General features: G+C 41.8%; 2 protein-coding genes across 3 annotated transcripts; both read left to right on the top strand.

Moving 5' to 3' along the window:
* Positions 1 to 10200: 10200 nt before the first annotated feature.
* LOC105689063 (homeobox protein Nkx-2.6) lies at positions 10201 to 13653 on the top strand. The gene is made up of 3 exons (XM_012405818.2): positions 10201 to 11487; positions 11583 to 11671; positions 11753 to 13653. Exons 1-3 carry the CDS (start codon positions 11172 to 11174, stop codon positions 12536 to 12538), a joined length of 1191 nt encoding a protein of 396 aa, XP_012261241.2. The 5' UTR covers positions 10201 to 11171; the 3' UTR covers positions 12539 to 13653.
* A 3145-nt stretch (positions 13654 to 16798) lies between these two features.
* Positions 16799 to 21569, top strand: LOC105689141 (homeobox protein Nkx-2.5). 2 transcript variants are annotated; one of them, XR_007277196.1, is made up of 4 exons: positions 16799 to 17925; positions 20440 to 20656; positions 20728 to 21120; positions 21202 to 21569. XR_007277196.1 is itself a non-coding variant. In XM_012405952.3 (3 exons), exons 1-3 carry the CDS (start codon positions 17418 to 17420, stop codon positions 21065 to 21067), a joined length of 1065 nt encoding a protein of 354 aa, XP_012261375.2. In that variant the 5' UTR covers positions 16799 to 17417; the 3' UTR covers positions 21068 to 21569. The 2 variants fall into 2 exon arrangements, 1 of the variants encoding a protein (XP_012261375.2); XM_012405952.3 differs by having other exon boundaries at positions 20728 to 21569.
* Positions 21570 to 26589: the final 5020 nt, after the last annotated feature.

Genomic DNA, 26589 nt, shown 5'->3' with positions numbered 1-26589 from the left:
GCACGATATCGAAACGCGCTAATTATGACAATATTAATTAATTCGAAAGCTAAACTGTATTTTCTACCAGAGACGAAAGAAATGAAAATAAATGACGAAAGTATTATACATACACATGAAACGTGTCGTCGGCGAGCAGGTGATATCGCTCGTGGTTGTGCAGGACACGGTAGATTTTCCGTACGGCATCGGCCATGAGAAAATTTCGTTTTTTCCAAAATGAAATCATGTCCAGAACATTTATTTACGTGGGAGTATCTTCGAAAAAGATGAAATTTTCCGAACGATTAACTCCGAGAGAAGATGCGTTGGGTTTTTGTGTGAGTTGAGAATAAGAAAACGGAGGAGAAGAAGAAGAAGAACGAGAAAAAGTAAGAAGGAGAGAAAACGAAGCAGGTCTCAAGATTTTCAGCCATGGGAAACAGGTATATATAGGGGGTATGCGTACGTGTGCAGGAAAACTGGGTGTTGTCGGACAATGGCGATTGAAAGAAAAATTGTTTTTTAAATTCTAGCTGCTGACCTTTACGTAACGTTTTTTTTTTTCTCCTTTTTCGGCCGAAGTACGACGAGGACATTTACACCAGGGTGGTAGTAATTTGTATTTTTTGGGTCCCGGCGGGGGGGCGGGGCGAAAAAATTAAAAGTTCTGGGTCCCCGTGGATTCCGGGGGACTTGCGGGGTCGGTCGTTTGTCATCGTTAAAATAATCTCCTTTGTTTGCGACCAACTTACCCCCGCACTAAAAAGGCATCAGGTAAAAATGAGGAACCCCAAAATATAAAAAAAAAGAAAGAAAAAAAAACTTTCATCGGTACGGTGTAACTCGGAGATCGAATCGACCTCAAAAACACCGTCGCCGGGCTTATCGTTTCCCAAATTTTTTTATCAACTCACTCGAACGTTTGGCCGATTCTTGCGGGCAGCATCCTTTCGGACGAGGATATTATAGTTACCGCGGAGGATTAATTACCGAGGAATTATGAAACTCTTAATAAACTCGTCGGGTTTTACCGAAGCGACAGGAAGCCAAAAAAAAAAAATGTAAGAAAAAAAGAAAAGAAAAAGGAACGTGAAAAACGACGGACAGTCTTCGACAGACAAATTCCTCGAGTCTCTTTCATCATATATTCCGGCTACTCCCGCTTATTCGTACGGGGCGGAACGTCACGTAATATCTCAACGGTGGAAAATATCAATAAGCGTGCAGCGATGAAAAGATTTAAGGACCGAGATTAGATCCTACTTATTTCTTTTCTATTTTTCTCCCCATATTATTCGGATGTTTTTACTTAATTATATTTCAATCGTCCCGTATTTCACTTAGGATATTAAATATATACTCGTATTATCATCCTAATTTAAATGCCGAGATAAAGCGATTCCTTTGACACCGGGACCGAGTTATAGATTAGTTTAAAATATATTAATGGTAATGCTGATAAAACGCGACCCGTTGATTTATCATTATTGTATACCCATAAACCGATCCTATATATGGTAAAATATACGCAGCGGTGCCAGTTTGTTGAGCAAAAAAAAAAAAAAAAAAAAAAGGAAAAACGAAGAGAGAGAAAGAAAAACTAAAAGAGGGGCTCGTAAAATATCACGACAATTAATAATATCACGGTTGTTTCATCCGACCGAAATCCCATAACCATAATCAGACGCTGACAAAGTAATTTGGAAATGGTGTATCACAAAACTGTGAGAGATATAAAAAAATTCACATAAAGTAGAAATTTGGATTGTAATAAAAGTATAGGGGTGTACGGCCCAGCCCCCGTAAGGGATACTCGATACCCGGTTCAAAACTTTCATTACTACAATTATATACTCCAAAAGCGACACCCGATGTTTACAAATGACCGTAAAGCAGGTCTGTAAAATAAATTTTTCCGTAACCCCCCCTGAGAAACCGAGAGGATATCTCGAAAATGGGAAAATAAACGAAAGGTGGTTTTCTCAAAGGATAACCGACCGGCGGCGTGTTTCGACGCGGTGGAAAAAAAAAAAAAAAAAAAAAAAAAAACCACCTAGGAACTGTAGAGAAGATGATATCCACTGCGATCGGGCCGAGGTAAGGTACTCACCTCACGCTTAATGAAGATACAAATAATAAACCTCGCGCAGGTAGGTGAACGTTGGTATATAATACCCGTAACGTACGCGTATGCATATATAGATATTTATACGTTAACATGAATTATACCAAACGGACAATCCACCTCTGGGCTCTGGTTACTTCGAAGCGCAATCAATAACTGTTCTCTATGACAGACCCCCGCGTGCCGCACACTCGCAACAAAACCGCTACGGCGATATGGTTTACACGTACCTGTGCTTCGGTACGTATATAGGAGTTGAAAACTCGGATTCTATCCGGGTGTGGTGGATACGATGAGAGCATAATACAGGGCCCCATTGAGCCGACAAAGGGCCCGGCACTGGCCGACTTCATGCATTCAGCTGCATTTGTTTCAGACGATATCTCAGATCGTTATCGCTCGTGCCCTCGCACTGTTCGTAGAGAGTTTCAAACGCACCCAGGACCGGCTGAAAAATATATATTTCGTTCCCTTACCTTTTTTTTTTTCATTTTTTTGTTTTAAAAAAAAAAAAAAAAACCGCGCATCCCACCGAGTTTTCGCTCGAATGCAAAAAACGACGTTGTAAATTTTTCGTAGTGCCATCTCATTGTCTAGCCCGCGCGGAATCGAATCCCCCCTCTCCCCATCTTTTCAGCGTGATCGGTTTCGGGAGGAATTTCCACCGGGACGCAACTAATCCTCTCCGAGGTACAACAAATTGTGAACGGATATTTATGTTCCACGAGACGCGAGGTATAGTTGAGTCAAAATCCACGGTGATTTTTACTTGTGTACATTTTGAAAAAAATAATCCATCATTTTCCAATAATTATCGATAATTCGTTGTCGTACGATAAATAAAAAGAAAAAAAAAAAAAAAAGTAGTAGGTATAGAATGTGTTACACGGTAGAAATTAATGGGTGATTTTCTCGGTGGTATATTATAACAGAGCCGAGAATTACATTGACGAATATCAGATATAATCTATAACCACGGCGTATACAAGTTAATAATTTAATTCGAAGGGGAATAGTCCTCAGGAGACATCCATATCAATTATAGCGGGATAGGATATAAGTTGAACGGTTCGCTAAGGAGTCCGTGGTGGAGACAGGTCCGCAGCGTCCGAAGCAGTTGGCTCTCGATATTTTACGCAGCGGGGGGTTCCCCGAGTTTTAAAGCTCTCGAAGCGTCCCGTTCCGTTCTGACCGAGGTCCTTCCTCCTCTATCCCCCACCCCCATTTTTTCTTTTTCTTTCCTTAGTTCCATTCTCTCTTTCGTACAAATTAAATTAATTTTCAACCGGCAAACATTACTCTCTTATGAATTCTTTCGTTCGGGCTTCGAAATGGAGATGTTTCTCATCCCACTGTGTCCAGACTCCAAAACCCGAAACCATTAGTAACGTATATACCTTCTTTTGTTATTTCGATTTCTTTATCTTTTTTTTTTTGCTTTCTCTCTTCGGTTCTATCCCTCTCTTCGGTTCGTCGGTATTCGTTTTGCTTTTTTTTTTTTTTTTTTACGAGCTGCCGGAGTCAGAGGGCAATTTTCAACCGTGTTAAAAGATTATTAGCACTCGAGACGAAACTACGAGTGTAAGAGGTATTATCTTTTCGGTAATAAGATTTGATTTTTCAACATTTATCGCCATCCAGCCCGAGTAAAAGAAGAAGAAGAAGAGACGAAGAAAAAAAAGCACCGTTTCCGACGTGTCGACGTTGAAGGATGTGACAGTTAATATTACAAGTCGCGACGAAGCAATTACGAACATTATATGACAAGGTTGGGCAATGAGGAGAGCTTGTTTTATATGCGTTTGTATGTCATAATATGCGTCTCTCGCGTTCGCTCAGCGCGCTACTGTAGATAGCGTGTTTATCTTAATTGTTTATACGCACGTGGGCACATTAATGGTCATGCGTGTGCATTTACAGTGTTTATTCCGTTTCTAACTCACAGACTCAGTTGTAGAAAGAGGAGAAAGAAAAAAGGAAAAAAAAGAAAATCGCGTTCTGCACCTCTCGGCGACATTTTACGCGGTGTTTTGATCGCTCGAAATGCTTTAGTGCGAACCGAGAGCGACCCAGTACGAGGGTGAGTGTGCCGAAGTGAAAAAAAAAATTGGCGCTCGGAACGAGTGTGTGAAATTTTCGGAGCAGCAGCTTTTGCAGGAGGTTTAAACGATTTTTGTGATCGTATATCGAGTAATCTCTTCTTAGTGTTACAAATTGTTTATCTCTCAGCTTGGCAGCTCGTTGCCCTTTCTTATCTTTCGAGGTTGACCTCCGTTCGGAATTTTACGACCCTCCACAGTTCCCGTTCGATCGCATATCTTCTCATTGTGAGAAAGTATCGAAGATTTACGTAAATCTGTAGAAAAAAAAGAAACTTTCAATTCTAATCGACTAACGGGACGAATAATTGCAACGTGATATAATCCGTGAAATAGGAGGCACCTCGTCCACCGTCATTCTATTTTTTTAAGTGTTCTCTCGTTCCTTCGAATCACAACTCGAACCCCAAAGAGTCGGACGATTTTTTAATTTTTTTCTTTTTTTTTTCTGCTTTTTATATTCCTTTTATTCTTCTGGTTGTAACCGCGCCAGCCTGCCGCGCCTCGCTCGCCATCCTCCAGTTGATCTCTTCGCCGCCTCTCATAACGGCGAAGAGACCAGTTGAGAACGACGCCAGGCGTCGTCAATCTTTATCATTACTAGCCCCGGGTCCGCAACAATATACAATATCGGACCAGCAGACAAATTGGACCACCCTGGGCCTACCCCCCGGTGTCTCGCGCACGCAACTCGAAAACAAAACACTCGGCATATCCCTCCGAAGCTCGAGTCGACGGGCGTATCCGGATTTTCAAGACGTCGACGCACCTACGAAAGGGATTCAGACGGGACATGAACGCCTTTTCAACTGCAGAGACTCGTTACGAAAGAAGAACAATATATATTACCGATTCGGCAACTTGGGTGTAGGAGAATTGATTTATAACGAGTGTAACAGGAAGTTCGAGATCTTGAAGAGGACGAGGAAAGATTTTTCTTTTGTCTTCTCGTCTTTTTCTTTCGACGGAAGATCATCAAACGTTTACTCTCAGCCACCCTCGTTCGCACCGATCAAAATATTATTATAATCCCAAGGCGAACAACGACCCTAATTGACTTCTCCGGGGAGGCGAAGACGGGCGAGAGACTCCTCCTTTCACCATCCCGAGATACAGAAATAAAAGTAGAACAAAAAAAAAGGAAGACGGAGAGAGAGAAAAAATCCTAAATCCAATTTCCCTTTTCCTCGGCGTTCAATGGACCGTGGGCATTTTTTGCCCTCGCCTCGTCTTATTTTTCTTGATTTACGAGTTTTGAATAAATGGCTCGGAAAGCCCTTTCAGCAGCAACGGGACCAGCGCCACCAGCAGCACCAGAGGTTCAAACTAATTTCGTAATGTGGGATTTGTAACCCTTGTCAGGAATTCATTAGCGGCTGATAACTATAACTTGATTAAGATATCGGAATGGCCTTTCTTGCCACGTTCGGGTGTTAATAGGGTTCTTTGGCCCGGTTCAAAGGGCGCGGGCTAGGGGCTCCTGTCGAGTGGATTTTTTATTCACTTTTTGTTCATTGAATAGTCGAGTAATAAATCCCCCGTCCTTTTTCTATTTCACATAAATTAGATTAGATTAAACTATTATATTTCATTATGACCGCGTGTAACACGTCCGCGCGCAAGTGAAAACAACTTCATCTCATTTCACCATATACTAATTTGACGCGGTTCGATATTATAATCCCGTAACACTAGCCAATTAAAAACCATCGGCATCATCGTAGCTTTTAGAAAATTTTAATTAACTCGATGCTTGAATGTAGTTTTTTTGTTTTTTTCTTTTCTTCTCCTTCAATTCGTCGGGGCAACTATTCATTTTGACTGATTACACGCCCCGGCCTACTCCATGCCTCGAAAAATCTTCACACTTTTTTACCCATCTCGATATACGCCCTGCACTAATTCTCACCGAAGAAATTCGGTATTTGGAAATCTGTCATTACGGAAATTTCGAAACTCGGAAAATTTTGATGGACATTGAACGACCCGAAGACGTATTTCAGAGGTTCGAAAATTAACAAGATGAGATTAAGTTTTAATTGCCGCTGTTTTCTGAGGTCGGGTACAGCGTCGGCATCTCTTAAAAATGTGGCTAAGCATTTCGATCATTTGGTTGAGCGCCGTAGTGACGGTGCTTGTCCTTTGTTACTTGCAGAAGGCCTCTTACCGACCAATGATATACCCCACTCTATACCTTGTGTGGTTAGGTTAGAGTCCGACTGTAACGACGGGGATAACATTGGAAAATGGTACTTTGAATGAGTGATGAAAAAAAAGTGTTGAGAAATGGAAATAGCAAGCTACTTAGATGAGATCCTGCGAGTTTGAACAGAAATTATGAACTGATTTGCATATGATCCAGACTACGAAATCGTAACTTGGGATTACAATAAGAGAGTTAACGAGCTGATTGTGAGTTCTGCAGGAGAGTCGCATCTTTTGTTATAGAATTAATTCATGAAACGACCAATTTTTTAAAATACTCTTTCAGATCAGCAAATCAACCGTATAATAGATGATGACTTTCGAACCAGGACAATCTCCAAATGGTCATTCCAGAAGAGAGTAGTTTCTTCCCTCATGTGTCACGAATAACAAAAAAAAAGTATCGAACGTCTCCAAGACATAAAATTATCGATTTTAATCCTTGTCGAAGATTGAGATCGGTACGGGTACAACAATAAATTCGAAGTTCGTTAGGAATCAAGTCCAGCTGTATACATAGGTATACGATCGGTTCATCTTCATTTTCCTTACGCGTTAAGTGGTCCAACTTGGTTCGTAATCACGTCGGTTTGTTGACACAATGTCGGACAACGATAAAACGCCGTTTAACTCAAGTCAAGATTAAGTATACGTATGATGTGGAGTACAGACTCCGAGCAATGAATTCTTTCCCACAGGCAAAGGGCTCCGAAGTTCCCATCGGTTGAAAAACGTGAGTCACGCATCCCTTGGAATTTTATAACGCACCACCCTTCACACCCAACGAATTTCAGCCGCGATGTATAGATCCAACAAGAAAGTCACGCGTTCCGATATTTATTATCCATCGATTGGCGAATCAAGGAAATTCTGAGTAATTCGAAAGGGCGCCTATAATAATTGATATACTTCACGTATAGCTGACGCCGCCGACGGAGGAAGGAACCGCATCGCAGACAGTGCACAGGCATCGTGACGTTGTCCAGATCATATAGCTCCGTCTTCTTCTGTGTATTTAAGTTTCAGGACGTACGTCGGTGTATACGGTAGAGAAATGAGAAGGCAAAAAAAAAAAAACAGGTTGAGCGAGATAAGGTTGTAATTGGAATCGGGCTACCGTTCTGGGCTTGTACTTCGATTCATACTCTAATTGACCATTGGATCAGCTTACGATTTTACTATAGGCTAAATAAATAAATTCATCTATATATACTATAGTTATAATTGAATTTCGCATCATCAAAAGCGTAACTATTTTCCAAGGTAATCAGACATTAGGTGTAACGCGGGATAATCGTCTCGTTTTTTTTTGTTTTTTTTTCCAATCACGACGAAGAAAGTGTCCGAACGAGAAAAAAATCGTTTCCTTTGGAAGTGGCGAATCTCCATAATTTCAAGGCCTCTTCGACAGAGAAGTCAACAAGTACCTCTGGCAAATGTAACCCGCAAGGGATGCAACCGTCTAGACAGACAGATCCACGCAATTGTCTAGAGTCTGTGGTTTACGGTCCACTGTACGGGGTCTCAACTGAAACCCCCTCGTGAGAAAATTTTGCGTCTGGATACACGAGTACTAAAACGACTGCAGAAGTTCGCTGCGGCGTTAAACGAAAATTTCCAAGTCACGATTCCTGAGCCAACATCCGGAAAAACTTAAAAAAAAAAAATCAAAAACCTTCGATAGCTTCCTTCCCAATGACTATAACATGAAAGCTAGCATGTCATGACATCATGATTCGCGATCACATTAGTAATCGAGCCACATGACTAATAATTCGATCTATTTTACGAGTGGCGAAAAAATGATTCGCACCACCCGCGATGCGAAATGTGGCAGTGAACCAGAACCGGATATCCAATGAAATATATGAATCACAGAAGTCTTAGGAGCGATACGCTTTCCAAAAGACTTCCGGTCTCTCGTCGTGTACGACGTTAGGTAACTCTCGTGCTTGCGACGAGAGTTGAAAATAAGAAGGAAAAAAAATCGGCAAATTTTCTTGTCGAACAATGTTTGGCGCCTGCATGTTTAGGGCGCCAGACGTGTGTGTGCGAAGGTAAATTTAGGTATAAGCTGATACATTGTGGAAAACAGAGAAACGGGAGAAAATTTTTTTATTTTTTTTTCTTTTTTTCCAAAAAGCAGACGAACCCTGGTCTGAAACAGATTCTCGTATACGTATAGCTACAGATTCTCGTATGTACAGATATCTCCATGGGCGGTAAGGACCCCCCATGCTCGTAAAACACACCACCTTCTCTTCTAAATTTTGGTGTAAGTTCGATGTCCATTGCCAGAGGAGCTGGCCCGTGCCAGACTCGCCGCACTCTTACCGGACCCGCCATTGAACGGACGGACACGAGGTGGCACGGTTGTTTAGACGTAGGAATACAAAGCGCCCTTTCACATGCGAGAAACGCACCACTGTCGAGGCGTCGCGTCTATACGACGCCCAGCGTCCGTCCAAGACTTTGGAATCGGACACCGCAACACCCCGCACGGCGTTTCAATATAGATGTATTTCATAATTTTACGCTACTCCAAAATTTTGGTGCGAGGAAAGTAAAAGAGCGTAAAATATGAGGGTACTGTACCGCGTACAATCCCGGAGAAAAAGGGTCGAAATTTTTATCCCAACCGCACAGCGACCTGCGTAACGGCGTCGATCCGACGAAATATCGAAGAATTTTCATCCGATTCGCCAATGACGTCAGTATCCCGAAGACGTCGCTCTTGAGGCGTCACGCAGACGCCGACGTCTGTATTATATAGCTGCAGGCTGCCGATGGTGCAGCGCAGTGAGCGCGTTACACTTTCCCACAGTTTAAAACGGCGCCTACTATCACCCTGGCGCCTGCAACGTACGATGTACTACGCAGGCACGCGTCGCATTTCTCAAATTGGAGACAAGAAAAAAAAGTAAAATAAAAGAACTGGTTAACGAGCCGTCAGATGTCTGCGAGATTTTGACGGGATATTTGCCACATTGCCGGACAACTTTCATCGAATTTTCACTTTCCTCGTTCCGATGATTTTCCCAATTTTAATTTCTGTAAATAAAAGATCAGGGATTCAAGTGTCCGTACCGATGCAGACGCGTCTGGAGTGTGTTAGGAAAAGAAACTGACACTTGCTATATGCAGTCTTATACGGATAGCTGTCGCTCGTGGTGGGAAAATGGATATTGTTTGATCTTTTTTCTTTTTCTTTTTTCTCTCTCTCTCTTCTCAACCCTATTTTACGAGCTATTTAGACGAAGAGATTAATCTTTGCTGAAATTCATTTCAAACTAGCGGCGCGGAATGAATCGAGTCATTTTTTTTTTCCTCGTCCGATGATCTAGACGATCGAATTACATCCTGGAGCAGAGAAAATAAATTATAACTGACGTATCGCGCAAGGTTCGCAGTACGTACTCGCAACGAGCTATGATCAATAAACACTCGCGTACACAGCTCGGTATAGACGTAATGAGAAAATAGATCCTATACATAATAATATAATGTCGATGTGTTTGTCGGAGATGTGTAAGATGGAAAAGAAATTGAAAAAAAAAAAAAAATGGCAAAACAAATAAAAAACAGAACTACGATCCAAGGTCCATCCCTGGAGCCTGTAATTTGCAACCATCGCTTCATCGGTACAAAGAAAAAACGTGAGTCAATATTTGATATTAAAAGACAGCGGGTATCAGTCGCATACCGATTGGTCCAGACCCTCTGGAAAGGCGGGTCTTTGCCTCTCGTCCTCCGCCCAGATTGCCGAGAACTGAGGCAACAGTATGGCTGTCTGGGAAATAAAGAATTAAATAGCGGACAGACGATTTCATCGACATTTTTTATAATATCGTGAGTTTAATAAAGGACAGTCGCCGTTTCCGGGTCACCAAAAAATTCGCGTGAATCATTTTTTAGCATAGTTCGTTTTGGGACGATTCGAATTTTCCAAACCGTTTGTGATCTCCGATTTTAGAATTCTGAAAACCTTCGGGAGCGATTGAACGTATAATCGTGAAACACACAGAGCCGGGACAAAGATTTCTTTACGACTCGTACGCGAGTGTGTATTATATCGCGACTGTCTCGGTTAAAAATGGCCGATGATCCGTGGAGCTCACAAACACATTTGTGGGTGGTTGTTAGTCGGAGAGCGAACACTTGACTGTTTGGAAAGCCGGAGCGTTCGGTGGTGAACCTCGAAGCGCACTGTGCTTCTGCCCTCCGACCTGACCAGTGTGACCGACCGCTTCATCCCCTGCTTCGGAGACCGAGAAGATCGGGACAGATCGGTCACAATTAGCCGCTTCGTTTGATTTCACTCAGTAGTTACATGTCGCAATTCTCGAAGCTTTCATCACCCTAAAACGCGTCCCTCGTTCGAGTCAACTGTCACAAGTGTTTTCTCTCGGCTACGCATCTAGTTAAGGGTCGCGCGTTATTCGGAAGTGGAGGTTTTATTGGGCCATAAAAATTGCGAAACATAATTTTTAAAGAGATCTGAAAAAAAAACAAGTTAACGAGGCCGAACGAAAAGAGGGACAGTTTCATGGCTGGAGAACACGTTCTTCGTGTCGAGTGTTTCTTGTTGAAGTTCGGTGATCTGCGAGTTTGAGGAATAATCGAACTTTGAGAGTTCCAGTGGTTTTGGATTACACTTGATCGTATGGTGGATACGGTGTCGTCGTTTTTACGAAAGTAACGATCGAACTGGAAAAAGGATTAGAGTGAATATTTTCGAAAACAATTGATAATGTGTTAGAATGCTGTCTACGTCTACGTCGGGAACTCCGTTTAGCGTACGCGATATTCTGAACGAAGATCAGCAACTTCAATGCGCGATGGATTGCTACCCTCAACAACAACAACAGCAGCAACAGCAGCAGCAGCAACATCTTTCCCAGGACTATTACGCGTATAATATAGTAGCGGAGAATAATTGGGAGATCGAAAAATACAAGGAGCAGCAAGGGGTGATTTCTGGATACCAGAATTATCATACGGAAATGAATCACGTCCATCAACTGAGCCAAGTCATGCCGCCGTACAATCAGGAGAGCCCCGCAGTCGTCGAAGAGGGTGAGCTTTCGTTTCAGAATTTCTGCAAATTTTTCGCTCTAGTTTACAAAAAGCTTGGATATTTATGCGAAACTGTTTTTATTTTCATTCTGCAGGTAACGTAGTAACTTCCAGCAAGACGGAACTCCGTAAGAATCAATCCGGTAAACGTACGAAACGAAAACCTCGAGTGTTATTTTCTCAGGTGAGTTTATGTCGCGTGAAGAATTTGCATTCAGCCCCGTCGCCCGTAACGCGAAACTGTCAACTTTCCCTCCTGTTTCAGGCCCAAGTTTACGAGCTCGAACAGCGTTTCAAGCAGCAACGTTACCTGAGCGCACCCGAACGAGAGCTTTTGGCGCAGACGTTGAAGCTGACCAGTACACAGGTGAAAATCTGGTTCCAGAATCGTCGTTACAAGAACAAGCGAGCTCGCATCGAAGACGCGGAAAAACTTCACGCTCAGAATATGAAGAGTCAGTCACTGAAGAAGATTCCGGTTCCAGTTCTGATCAAGGACGGCAAACCGAACATACAGGAGGCTTACAACGCTCCGGCTTACTGGCCGAATCTTCGGCCCGACATCGGCATGGGAATGGGCGGCGATTTTCGATCGACCGACGTCCGTCTCAGCCCGGAGTTCAGGGCCAACCAAGCGGAGCACATGCGTCTCGACACCACCAGCGTCAGCCCCGAATTTCGATCCGATATCAATTCCGAATTGAGCGGACGTTCGAGTCTAAATTCCGACATCCACAGGCACATAAGTCCGGACTTCAGGGGCAACAATTTGACTCCCGAAATTCGACCTGGGACCATGCAGTGCGACGGAAGACTGGTGAAAACCGAATGTCGTGCTAACATTTCTAACGATTCGTCGCTATTTCCCGATCTCAAGGTCATCGGTATCGACACCAAACCGATGATCACCGACAACAGAACCGTCCAGGACATCGCGGGAACTGATTACAATTTTACAAACAGCTATCTAAGTCCTCCGAATTATCAGATGCAGTACGTTAATTACATGGACCAAGTACCGATGGAACAAAATCTTCAGAGGCTGTGGTAGTTGTATACCGTTCGAGAATTAGGTGAAAGTGAACGAAATTTTAACCAAAAAAGTATTCATTAGGATATATAGTACAATACAGTGCAGAGTTTTGTATGATAATGCTGAATGTGGATAAACTATACATGTGTAGTCAACGACTCAACGATGTAACGCACCTTATTGGCAGCTGTATTTTGTAAAGTAGCTAGACTAGTTTCCGTCTTTGTTTCCCGTTTATTTTTTGTCCGGTATATTTTTAAGTGGTCGCTCAAGAGCGGAGCGGAAATTCTTCGAGTGTTTTTTGCGGAAGCATTAATTCAGAGCTGTTGAACCTGCTCCTTGCCAAACTGCAGTTGGCGATTGTTATGAAGAGATTTTTTGGGCAATGCCTACTCAAAGAATAATTTTCAAAAACCCCATAGACTTGAATAGAATTTAACTAGAATTAGTTTTCGAGGATCAAAGCGCGACGATTCGTCGCGGTAAAAAGCACAGGCCTATAAAATAGCTAACGCTTCGTTATACGAGCATATTGCAGCCCGATCGGACCTGTAAAGCGAATTTGGCAAAAATTTCGCACAAGGAGAAAAGTACGTGCAAGAATAAGTGAAAAATAAACAAATAAACAACGATTTAGTTTATAAATAGGTGAGTTACGACAACTTGAGCGATGCCAGGGGCGCTTTTAGGTTATCAGCAAAAGCACGATGGGTCATCTGGCAGTCAAGTGGCCCCAACTATAGCGTACGTTTATAGGTGGTGGGCGCCTTTACTCTCCGCTATATTATATCGCCTTGTGCCGTTAGTACGGTGCTACCGATGCCATAAAGGGTCCTGGGAACGGAACGATAAAACTGTCAGGCTTAATTTTATCCACCAGGTACAGATAGGTGGGCATATCTGCTTCTGCTGGGAACAAGATTAAAACCATCGACTTCGCGCTAAACGGCTCACCCCCGTGAATCGGGAGCCGAAAATTATGGTTCTCGACGATTTTCGATCCTCCCGTTGGCAAATGATCGATCGATTATGGATGTACTCAATAAATACTTATATACGTGTAAAAATTTGATGAAAAAAAAAAAATAAATAAATATTGTTTCGATTTTTCTCTTCTATATGAATAAATTGTTTTCAAGGATCATGAACGTTTCATTGTCCCGTCCACGAGCTAAGCGTCACCGATATTTATTTGAAACAATACATCATCAGTGAACGTAATTCACCCTTATTTGTTAAACAGAACTCCATTACATCATCGTATGAATTCATATAATCAATCACTGGACGTTCAAACGACGAAATTTGATCTTATTTAACTATGCACAAGGGTGGCTATACGGTATATATACGTCGCATATTCGATGCATCAGGTTTCCGCGTTCCATTAAACCGAGAAAATAAAAAGCCGATATGATAATACCACGTTCTGTATAGACTCTAGGCTCATCAGCTTTCAATGTGAAAAAAAAATTCAAATCCTAAAATATCAACAGCCACGAACTTCCTTTTTTTTTCGTTTCAATTAAGTATGACGCGGTATGCAAGAACAAAGACTGGAATTATCGACATCGAAAATCGTAAAAGCGACAGAAATGAGCTTTTTGTAAGTCACGGGAAAATCTACCTTTCTATTCAGCAACGCTGCCTGTTGACATTTTCCCACACTATCGAGGTCTGACAACGAGCTTGAAAGCTTCATGTAGGTAAGTTAGTTCGCTCCAAGATCCTCCGAAGCACCGACTCTACTTTACCAACCGTCGTGGGCGAAGCTTTAAAGCTCACATACCATTCGATAATCAGTTATAACTACTTTTTGACCGACTGCAGGAAAGAAAACGGGATATGGTTTTTACGGTAACTGACGCAATATTTTACGTAAATGAACTACATTAAGTTCGATTGAAATTTTTCATACAATGAGAACACTTTGATGAAAATAATTGTTGAATTGAATAGCCTTTTCGGACATACCTTTTCGACCCCAAGAATGTCGAAGGTTTGTTACGGTTTATTTTTTATTTCTATTTGTTTGGGGGTGAAGAATGAAATTATAATCTTTAAAAGATACTTTGAGGTTTCGGTCTTGTCTAGTTAACCCCGATGTATGTATATACCCCGTGCTTAATATACTCGGAGTATATCAGAAGTCTGAATAAGAGGGATAGTTCGGAGAGAACATGCCGGTGGGATGGAGGCACAGTAGTGTATACTAAGCACTAATATTACATCTCTGGACTGACAGACACGCGGGACTCTAAAACCCAAGACTAACAAACAATCCGCAGTCATCCGGTCCCGGTGTTTTTATAATTTTACCAAGACGCTCTATAGACTTCGTTCGTTGGTTACCGGTTTGTTACTTTCTCGTTAAATATCTCTATGGATATGACGACGTAGAATTTCTCGGATTGCGATTGAAGCTTCCTCCGCGTATTATCTCAAAGACGCGACCGGCTCCGGCGGAGTATTTAAAATCACTGGGATATCTGGGGGGTCCTAATAGAGCTTTATTTAATTCATACACACACACACACACACACACGCGCGTACCGCATAAACCACGTGCATGGCATTCGACTCGATGACCCACCGAAACGCTGCACCTGCGAGTGAGTATTTGTTCCATCGAAGTTTTTCTATTTACGGACGTTCGAATTCGATCCTAATTTCCTCCCTTCTTATTCCGAGATCGAATGAAGTATCTGGTAAGAATTGGGAGCGATTACCCTTGAGCTTTTTCAACCCCGCCGATAATATTGGCGTCGGTTGAGAAATACAGACGGAAAAATTGCGGGCGCGGAAATAAAATAAAATGAAAAGGAAGCAAATAAATAGAAATAAAGTGAATAAAAAGATGAAATGGGGGGGAAAAAAAACGAACCGTTCGCCGGAAAGAGAGTATATAGCGGGAGGGGTGGTTGGGAATTGGATTGGGGATGGTTCAGGGACGTGGCACGGAACGGGTGTATAAGGTATAATTTTCCGCGCCAATTAAGGTCTTTAAGGTCTTTAAGAATTGCAACCAATTGAGCAAGAGGGTCAGAGAAGAAGACCGGCTTGTAGGGGAGACCCCTGTCATTTGTTATTGATTAGATCCGATCGGAGAAACGAAACTCAGACCTTTCCTATATAAAACAATAAAACGAATCGGCGAATTATTCTCCTTGGAAGATTATCGCTTAGAAGATTTCATGAGCTTATACAATAATAATTAAGCGCAGGTACTCGATATCATTTTTCTCAGGTCAAATCTCTATAGGACGATCATATCGCGTCGTGAGATCCAGTCCGCGGCGTATAACCGACTTTGGGTCATCATCGAATCAAGTGAGGCGTGAGCTACACTTCTGCGGTTCACACTTAATTAAACATAATATAGGAGAGCGTGGAGCCGTAGGAGTTGCCACGTGGCAGACAATGGCGTTAGTCTTTAGCGGCGATTGTCATGTAAAACATTCCCTACCCCCGTACAGATGTATACGACGTAATATATTGCAACGCGCATCAGACTGCAACCAACTACTCCTCCTTACGGGGAAACGACTGAATCCTGAACGGGAACTTAATGTTACTTGTACGAATCTAGAAGAGATACGACGATCCGCAACTACACATCGCACCCCACAGAAATCGTATTCATCGAATACACGACCAACTGACGCGATTAAATTCAGCTAACGAGTTTAAAAATTCGAGGCGAAATACTCGAATCAGAAAAAAATATGAAGTCGAATGAAAATTATACCATAACGTATAAATTCTGAGGAATGGTCATTCGGATGGAAATTAATTTGCTTGGTGTAAAAACTCCGCATGGATATCGACATAGTGTGAATCATATTGATGTACCCATTGATGTACTCGATGGTCTTGTAAAAGTCTTACGAAACTGCAGTTTCTCCGTCAAGTTTTCTCGTGGCACACTTTCGACGAAGTTAAAGTTCCCGGCGGTGGTCCGTCGAGAGTTTAGTAAGCGGTTTCCGATTGGCCGTTGAAAAGCTCGCTCCGGTTCTTCCCCGCTATTGGTTACTGGGCGAGGCTTACGCGGGAGTGAAACGTTCCTAATCTGATAACGCGTTAAGGTTGAACAAGAATGGAAGGTCGAAAGCTCCACCTACTTGTAACGGGAGAGAGAGAAATACGAAGGCGAGTTGCCAGTTGATAAGAAGGAGAAAGAGGCACTCCTCTGTCCCCCGACACCCTTGAAAAAGAGATGGGAGGAAACACCCGCGCACCAACGGATTCCTCAATGAGTGGAACGAACGCAGAAGCACACCGTGTACGTTCGGAAGTCTGTCTGTCTCCGACGAGAGAGTTGAGATCATAAAATGATCCGGTTATCGGAGAGAGATAAACTTTCAGGAGCGAGGGAGGGAGACGGACTCTAGTGGCGATCTTAATTTGAAAAATAAGTTCGTCGTGCGTCAAGCACACTTGCTCGAAGCACCCTCGGCCAGAAGGGTGTTTCTTCTGGTCTTTCGAAAATTTTCTAATTCTTCGCGAACCGTCAACGAAATTTCACCGTCCCAATCGATCGCGGTGATTGAGATAATTTTTCAACAGTGGTACCGAGTTCGCCCGAAAACTTTTCTAAAAACATTTCGAGTGTGATTGAGTTTGAAAAGAAGTTGGAGAAAAAATTCGGAAAAAATTAAAAATAAACAAAATGGCGTGGAGCAGGATCCCGGAATGATTTGGAAAACTGTGAGATCTTCGCATCGCGCGAATCATGGTGTCAATGCGGACCCTGGATATTTTTAAATTGTGGCCTTGGATTATATAGACTCGTAAAATTCTGAGATCGGATTGGATTTCCTCGACACAGATTTCGCCATAGATCAGGAGAAAAAAGATCGTTTCGATTTACCGCAAGCTCCGATTCCGACCGGCCGTAATGGACGATTCAAAGAAGATCGAGGCTTCGAACTCTCCGAAGGGTGGTTCTCACGGTCCTCAGCCGACACCTTTCAGTATCGCGGACATTTTGAGCCGCGAAGTTCAGCCTCCGTTTCAAGATTCCGAAAAACGTTCCCTCCAGACTCCCGAAGACATTGAAAAAATTTCACATCCTCTTCAGAGCAAGCTACTGGCAGAATACATGCGAAACGCCAACGGTAGTTCTCTGACGGATGCCGAGGTTCATCTCCAAGCTAACAGATTTCCGAGATTTCCATCCCCGGAATTAAACATGGCCAGGGAACTCGACATCTTACGACGTAATCTCGCTCAGGCCAATTTAACCGGTTTCGGTAACCTCCAGCATCACATCGGACAGGGAAGTTTCAAGCACTTGGAAACCCTTGGAACAATCGCAGCTTATCAACACGGCGCAAGCGAAGCCAGAGATTCCGTACAACGGCAACAAGACGAGGCATTAGATATGAGCAAGAGCAAACTTTTCGGTGAGTAAAAGGATTTCTTAAAAACACGCGACAGCTAGCCTTGAAGAGTTTTTCGAAAAATTTCAATTACACACCATCGTAAAATCAATCGAATTGCGTGCCGCAGTTCTGTATATAAGTTCCTTTTTTCAAAATTCTACAAACAATTTTTTTTTGTTTTTTCTAATGCCGAGTCAACTGTACGCTCCGTATAACAGAGATAGGGTAATTGAATGTAATTTTAGTAGCATAAGTGGATGCACTTGAATAAGCAGCAGACGTCATAAGTGGGCACTACACTTCTTGCTGGATCTGAAACTCGGAGCCCTGATATACATATATATAATGAAGAGGCGCATTTCATGTACATACTATATACATATAGGCGGCATATAACCCGAGGCACTTGTACTTCGTGCATCACATCGAAGGACGTACGCTTTGAGAGACAGTGAGATGGGAAGAGCAGGACAAAATCCTTCGAGTATTGGATTACCGGAGTCCCCCTCCCGCCCCCCTCCCCCCTCCCCCCTCGGGCCCCTCATCCACACCGCTCGCGCTGACATTCTACAAACAAAAGCGCTATAGCGGTCAACCAAAGTGCAGAATCAATCATCCGGTTAACAGCTTTTACATCGTTCGCATGATGTAACGCGTATTTAGGTACTAGAAATCGTGTCAATGAGATTTATACGGCTACTCGTTAAACGTCATCGATTCCAGATTAAATTATCCACCGATGCTGGTAGCATGTTTGAAACGATGAAAATTAATATCTGTATACCACGAGAAAAAAAAGAACCCAGTAGTCTCAACAGTCTTAACGGTGATCGCACCTATATACATACATGATGATGAGACATACCTGTTCGATCGATTTTCATATCATATCATCATATCATACAACGAAATACTTACTATATTTATCGCGATTATATGTACGACGTATATTAACGTCCGAGTGATATAATTGGGGAGAGCTGAGAGTCGGGTGTACGCGGGGGAGGCATTTAAACGGGATCTATATTTGATCACTTTGGACGTCAAGTTGATGTCATCTCGCGCTTAATGCGTCGAAGACCCCGTCGCTTGCCAAACATCCTTCTCTCATATCTCTGCGGCGGACGTGCGCGCGTACAACGCGCGATCTGAACTTCTTTCATTTTTTCCCTCTACTTTTTCTACAACGTTTCATTCGTTTGTTTACGCCGGTGATTTTCAATCGTGTTTCAACATCGTACGAGTAGACTCAATCGATATATCTCGCTATAACACGATGATATTTCGCATACACCGAATTACGTGTAGCTATAAGCTCCAAAATTTATTTTTCGAAAAAAGCTTTCGGTGAGAGAAAAAAAAAAAAATAAGTCTTCGCGAAGCGAAAAATTAAGGTCTTTGATTTTTCGACGGGAAAACAAAAACCAAATAAAAATCCCATGCCGTACATAGTCGTGATTTCTCGGCAGACCACGAATGCAGCTTTTTTTCCATCTCTTGTATTCGTTCGTTCTCACGCCCGCGCTTACGACGGCGGGGTAAAAAACAAGGAATGGCTTATTTGTGTTGTTGAGATAGTAAATTGTGTCCCATTGGTATAGTCAATTTCCTGTTAGGTATAAAATGTACAAAGTGAGACCTACAATTAACTAATGCGTTCTCACCTCTAGCAGTGATAGGATGCGAGGGGTAGTTTTTCGGGGTGGCACCTGCCGGTACCCGGTGGCACCGATTCAAAGCTATGCACTTACCAAATTACGATATATTTTTGCTTTTAACTCGCACACACAACTTCGGCATGTATAGAACTTATGAGTGTACGTACCAACGGACTCGGCTGTGGGAGTTGGTTTTCAGTTACTTAATATACCTTAATGGCATCGGCGCGCGTCACGCCGTTATATGGACCTTCATGTAGGATAATAACATTAATAACGGACGTATTATTATCAATAATCGCAACCGTTAAGTGAGAATAACGGATAATGCATCATTTTTCGGAGTCCCGGGACGATGCGTACACGCAGCTTCGCCGGTTCATTTATTTGCATTTTCTTCATCATTGCATCCGGCGGTGCGAAGAACAACGTTATATATTAAGTGCGGAAATATTTTGCTGCACATGCCGATATGTTGATCCCGTTATAGTTGCACTGCAGTGCAAGCGGAGTCAAGTATCGTTTAGGATCATCCAATAATAAAGCCTGCCGAGTAAACACATCAGAGTAGCGACGACATGTGTTAATGTTTGAACGAGACATCAAAAGCCAACAAAGTCCCTCCCGTCCCTTCATCCCAATATACAACTACACGACGGTTCGTCGCTCCGTCGCCTGTGCAGTCTGTCCGTCCGTCCGTCCATCCGTCCGTCTGTCTCTTCATTCGACTATCCCTTATCATCCCTTTTTTTCAATTTTTTTTTATCAAGGAATTCGACGAACAAATTACACGCGTTAATTTGGCCGTTCGTCGCGTATGCAGCCAAAGTGGCAAAATGAAGGGGAATTGATGGAGGAATATAATTTCTGTTTCCAGATGACCTGGAGGACGACATGTTCGATTCTCAATCACACGGGCAGACGCTTCAAGGTCGAAAGAAGAGGAGCAGGGCCGCATTTTCTCACGCACAGGTCTACGAATTGGAACGAAGATTCGCCGCGCAAAAATATCTGTCCGGTCCCGAACGTGCGGATCTGGCTCGTGGTCTGAAACTTACGGAAACTCAAGTGAAAATTTGGTTTCAAAATCGAAGGTAACGCCCCGATCGCGGCCACGCGCTATAAGCTGACGTTAATCATTGAAATGGTTTGGGGCATTGTGCAGGTACAAGACCAAAAGACGTCAGCAACAGGAGTTGGGTGCCCTCGTTAATTCGGGATCGGCTCGACGAGTCGCCGTTCGTGTTCTGGTTCATCCCGACGAGCACCTTCGAGGGTTGCCGATACCTGGAGCGGGTCCAATTCCGGGACAACTTCCTGGTACCCCTCAAATTCACAACGTGAATAAAGCCCTCTCCGGATTTCCATATTACTGCCTACCCTATCATCCTCTACTCTGTCCGCCGATTCCTTCCGCTCAGTTACAAGCGCAGAATACGATACAGGATATCAATCAGCGACAGAGAGAGATGCAGCATATTTCAAAAAATGAAGACGAAAAGTAATGACGATATGAGAGGCGAATGATTTTACTATGTTTCTAAACTTACACGTATATATGTATATGTAATAGCGAAAAAATTCGAGTAACGCAGTTTGAACGATGTCGACTGATTTATTTCTTCTTTTTATTTTTTAGTTGAATTGATCGGAAGATTATTTTTTTATTATTTTCCGTCTTCCGATGGAACCTGGATATCCTGTAAGGGATCGAGTTGCGAGAATTTTCGTACTTTGTGCGAAATATTCTACGTACATTTCTATTCTCTTTCGGGGGAGAAAATAATGCACGAGGCAATTTCTATACAAAATCAGTAGCGATATATAATCATAATTATCTTAGTGAAATCTAATTACTGGATCCCCGTAACGGGGATACAAGAATTTGTTGAATGGCTATTATTTATTATAGAAATTCAAAGAACGAGATTAAAGAAAACCAAAACAAAATGTGTATATTAGAGTGTAAATAAATGTATAGATCGCAAATATAAAGAATTAAGATTAGAGGAAATGACGAAACACCGTTATTCTCGAATTCCTAAAATCTTTCCTGCCGTACATTCAGAAAATCCCGTACAATCCCATCGGAGAAATCATGCAGTGGCGGTGGATAAACTTCTTCATTTTTTGTTCATAAGTGTTTTAATAGTTTCTGTCTACCCGGGTGGGTGGGCCGCAGTCAAAAGATATGTTTATTCAGTCCCAGTCAAGCAGACTTAACCGTAAGCCAAGAAAAAAGTAAGATCTGACACTCATCTGTTATAAACAAAAGAGTAAAGTTACATCGAGCAAGTGACTTTCACTCGTGCAGCTCTCGGTCATCTGGAATTATAAAATTTGATCCACGCGGTTGACGGAAAAATGTGGAATGCCTAAAAATTTCCAGTTTAAAAATATAATTGTTCCACATCTGCAACAACGTTTTTCCTAACTTCATACAAATTGAATAATGTCAGACAGAATAACTTCCGCAGTCCATTAGAGATCTGTTTACAACAATATCACCGAACATTCTAATGCTAGCATGCATGCACTTATTTCGAATCTGTGATACGCTCTGTTCTGAGGTTATTGGCGTACCAGTGTATCCGAAACTGACTCACAAGATGTTGATCCTATAATGGCTTTGCGGTTCACGGGGAGCTTTTCTTCTTATCCACAAATTTATGTGAAAAACTCTTCGGACGCGTCGAAATTTTATCGAAATCGGTGAATGATGATATATAGCGACAATAAACCGTTGAGATAACTTTCCTCTCTTTTTAGTCGAGAGTTTGTTGAATCTTGTTCGCGGATTATTTAACTCGAGGGAATAATTGAGCTTGCAAAAACGACGAGTGCCACCGGTGCAGCAACGTTAAAAGAGATATACAAGAAAGCAAGGGGTGTTTTTCAAGCAGTAATTAAGTGACTGCCAACTTTCTCAACGTCAACGGCTCGTACAATCTCCCTTCCGTGGGTTATTTACGATTTGACTCCGATTCGCTCACCTCGCAATTATTGTTATCGTCGTCGTCATTATTGTTGTACATTCGTAACAAGAAAAAAAAAAAAAAAAAAAATCAATCGATCATACTTTCAAATATCAGAAATTCTGATAAAAATTGACCAATTATACGGAAAATTTACTCTCTCTCGCACGATTCGATATAAAATTTTTCACCCCACGACCGCGGAGCTGTGCATAGGTGGTTGGCGATACGGAGAGACGAAAAAATAAAAATATCAAACCTCATTTTTATTCCGTTATGAAATGACGCGTGTGCAATCTGTAATCGTCACTACGTTGAATAACTTCATCACGGTACGTTACTTGGCTCGAGTAATATAAAAAGAGAAGAAAAAAACGAAGAAAAATTTTGAAAATACTATGTACCTACTATTCTATTCGTGAAAATTTCCGGAATGATTAAAACTTGCGCGAATCTATCGAACGAAGAAAATTTTTGAATCTCACGGAAAGTGGAAGTAGGAACTTTTGTAAAAGCTATCGTATAACTGCAGTCTGGCAGGGTGAAACCATTGTGTGTGTAGGTATGTATACACATGTATGCTAAACTAGATTTCATGAGACATAAAACGTTCGCTTCAGAAAGGTTGGATTCACTATAGGGGAGTCTGGGGGTGAATGAAGCGAGAAGAGAGGTAGCTGCCATTAACAACTAATGAAAATTAGCCATCGTCTCTTGATTGAGCAGCAAATCGTTACTCTCTTGTTTCACTTTGAATTTTCTCGGAGTTACGTCATTAGAACAAAGTATTATTCCGCCCGAGGCTCTAGAGTGTGTATGTTATTTTATTTTATTGAATTTAAGTTTTTTTTCTCAATTTTTTCGCACCATCGGAAACAATCCCCCTGGTGAAGTTTCGGAGTTGGAATTAACCTCCGTTTTCTGGATGATCTTGAATCCAAATTTCATCTGGCTTAAAATAGCGTATGTATGTATAGCTGTTACAATACCATATCCGAAGGTGATCGGAATCAAGTATATATATATGCGATGATAAAAATTCGAGCGTCGTTCGTTGGAAATATGAATTTGGTTAGTGAAAATTGCAGGTTACGCGTCGCGAAGAGAAGAGAGATTCTGAAATTTTCTATTCAGAAATTCAGTTCACCTACAAGAGTTCCCTATACGCGGGTACAGGGAGAATTGCGGGTTTGGTCGAGTTTGAGATTTTCTCCGGGCACTCCGCGATGCTCAACTTTTTTTTATTTCTCTCTAGCCCTAGCGTTTTATCTAGCTTCTTCTTTGCTTTTTCGTTTTTCTTTCTTCGTTTTTTTTTTTTTTTTTTTTTTTTTTTTTTTTGTTCTCTTCTTACCTCGTGCGACCAATTGGGACGGTTGCCAAGGAGACCAAGCGGCGTGGTTTCGACTATTGAAGAGGCTAAAGTGGACTTTGGCTCGAGTCTGCAGTATACTCCATTTTATATTATACATGCTTTCAATCGCTACCCAAGGGAAAACGTGAGATAGCAAGAGCCGAAAAAATTCAAAACCTTTTTGAATATCTGAAAAATGTAGTGCGATTTTTTCTGCCATTCATTATTTCTTCGACAAATGAGAATATATACCGAAACCGTTATCAGGAGCTACCGCAAAGAGGGTGGAGCAAACGAGCCGATAATCGGAAAGATAAAATAAGTTGTCGAGCTACTAAGAAAATCGGTTTTCCCGCTTTTCCGCGTCGTCGTCTCAAAGAGGCAATTTACTGATTTTTCCAGCTCTGAACGGCGTTGAGGAAAATTGTTGCCGGATTGGCCAATCAGTCCCGCTTCAGTCAGGGCCGCAGCTTTAACACCGTAACCGTCGACAGAATAGACTTCGCGCGATGGTTTTTTTTTTTTTTTATACGAATTATAATTTACTGTATTTTGTCTCGAATCACGTTGAAAATTCTGAAAATATATATTTGTATATTACATTCGTTAAGAGTATATATATTGCTCGCAGTTAAAAGGTCACTTAGTCGAACGTTTAAGAGCTGTTTTTTGCCAGAAATAAACTTGAAGTGGTACTTGAGTGTATGAGTACTTGAAAAATACCCCGTAGGTATATACGATGATTCTGGCGCGGTATTTCCGGGGCAGAATTATTGAGCAACCAAATATTATCGCGCCAATCTTCCCGAATAATTCAACTCACAAGATTTGTCGATCATTTTCAATCGAATTCGTTCGACTCTTGTATAATAAATATGTGATCGTTCGGAATACGAATTTTCTGCCATACGTAATGTAAAAAAAAAAATCTGAGTATATCGAAGGGCGTCTGTGAAATCGTTACTTTTTTACGAGAGCGCGACGAAGGTTTTACCATACATGAAGCTTTGGTCTCAAAGAAGTCGGGGTAGTTTGGTCGGAGGTTTAATTTTCTTTTTTTTCACTGGATGAAAAAGGGTTCTCTTGTTTCCCACAGTATTTACATAGCAGAAGAGCGGGTGAGAAAATTTCTTTTTGAGTTACGACTTGACACATTCAAGGAGAGCTTTACGGAACGGAGTGGGGTGGTTTTGAGAAGTCCGAAGCAAGTTTTCCGATCGAATGATCGATCTGATGTTTTCGGGACTAGAGGCTATTAAAATACGAGTTCGAACTTCCAATATATGCGTCTATTTCGTTAAACGATTCCAGCTAGAGATTATAAATAGTATTCAAATTACCCCGAGGGTCCGCAGAGCGTTTTAGCGGCCATTTTGGAAAAATAAACGACACAAGAAACAGATGACTGCTTTGGCGAGCAAGCCGAAGCGAAGCTAACTCGTCAACGGAGTGACAGGCGTTGCTCGATTGTTTTTCAGTTTACGTTAACGTTTCGTTTTCGTTTCGAAACGGTCGTTGAACGATTCGTGGCTGCCTGCAGTCTTTATTGCTTCGGTTATATTGGGTGTTAAGCTGTTAAGCCTAAACTATTTGATTTTATGAGATTGCCACGGCGCCAGATGGCGATGTTCGCTTGTTTTCTCAAACTGTTTATGGGATTCATTTGTGAAAGCGAAACTCTTTACGCCGATACCAAAACCCTAATTTTTTCAAAATGTGAATGCAATTCGATTTGCAGTAGGGTATAACGACACCACCAAAAACAAAATACCGACCTCCGTACGTTACCCCGAGCCTTGTCCGGAATCTGTACGAAATTTTTGGCTCAATTATTTCGGCAGGATTTCTGAACATCCACAAAATCATCTGATACGTATTTACACGTTGCGAAAGTCACTGATCATCAATTCTTGGAAAGAAAACATTCATTTACTCTGTGTAATAAAAAGATGTGACTCAACAAAAGCTTTTTCGAAAATAGTATTTGACCGTCAGAACTGAACACCCACTTGAAATAAATGTTACAAAGATAAAGTTACCGCAGATAATTATACATATTATGGAGCATCGAAGTAGAAATTTGATTTACCGACTGAAAGTCATTTTTCTTCTTTAACGATTGTAAATGAGATCTCTTTTTACCGATCTCTGGTATATCGGTCCAGATGGGCATTATTACCGACTGCGATAATGTAGTTTTTTACCCTCAACAATTTCTAAACAATCGACGTTTCAACTTGAAAAAAGAATCATCTCATTTGCCAGATGGCAGAGCAATCTTCAACTCCTGATTCTTGTAGAACTAATTTTAATGGGCCCATAAATCCCTGTTTTTTATTCTTTTCTGCCATAGGTTCTTTTTATTATTTTTAAACCGCACCAGTGTGAATAATCGAATAATTATCTTACCGTCTCTTAATTGGGCCACCACCGAAGAATTTTTTTTTTCTACAAATAACACCTAAAAACTTCAAAGATGCGCGCTGAAGAAGAATTGACTCGATTTTTCTTCATTCAACGTAAAACAATAAGCTTTCGGCAAATCTCCGAAGTCATACCAGGGTAATCGGAGAGAACAAAATGAAGTAAAAAAATTGAATGCTCCCTCTCACGAATGATCAATTGAATAGGCGGCAGGTGAGACAAGACCTATAGAAAATTCCGTACCGATATTTTCTTTTTTCTTTCTCACTCGGACTAA

This window comes from Athalia rosae, chromosome 2 (assembly GCF_917208135.1).
Source record: "Athalia rosae chromosome 2, iyAthRosa1.1, whole genome shotgun sequence".
NCBI lineage: Eukaryota > Metazoa > Arthropoda > Insecta > Hymenoptera > Athaliidae > Athalia > Athalia rosae.
This window is presented reverse-complemented; position numbering and strand designations above follow the sequence as displayed.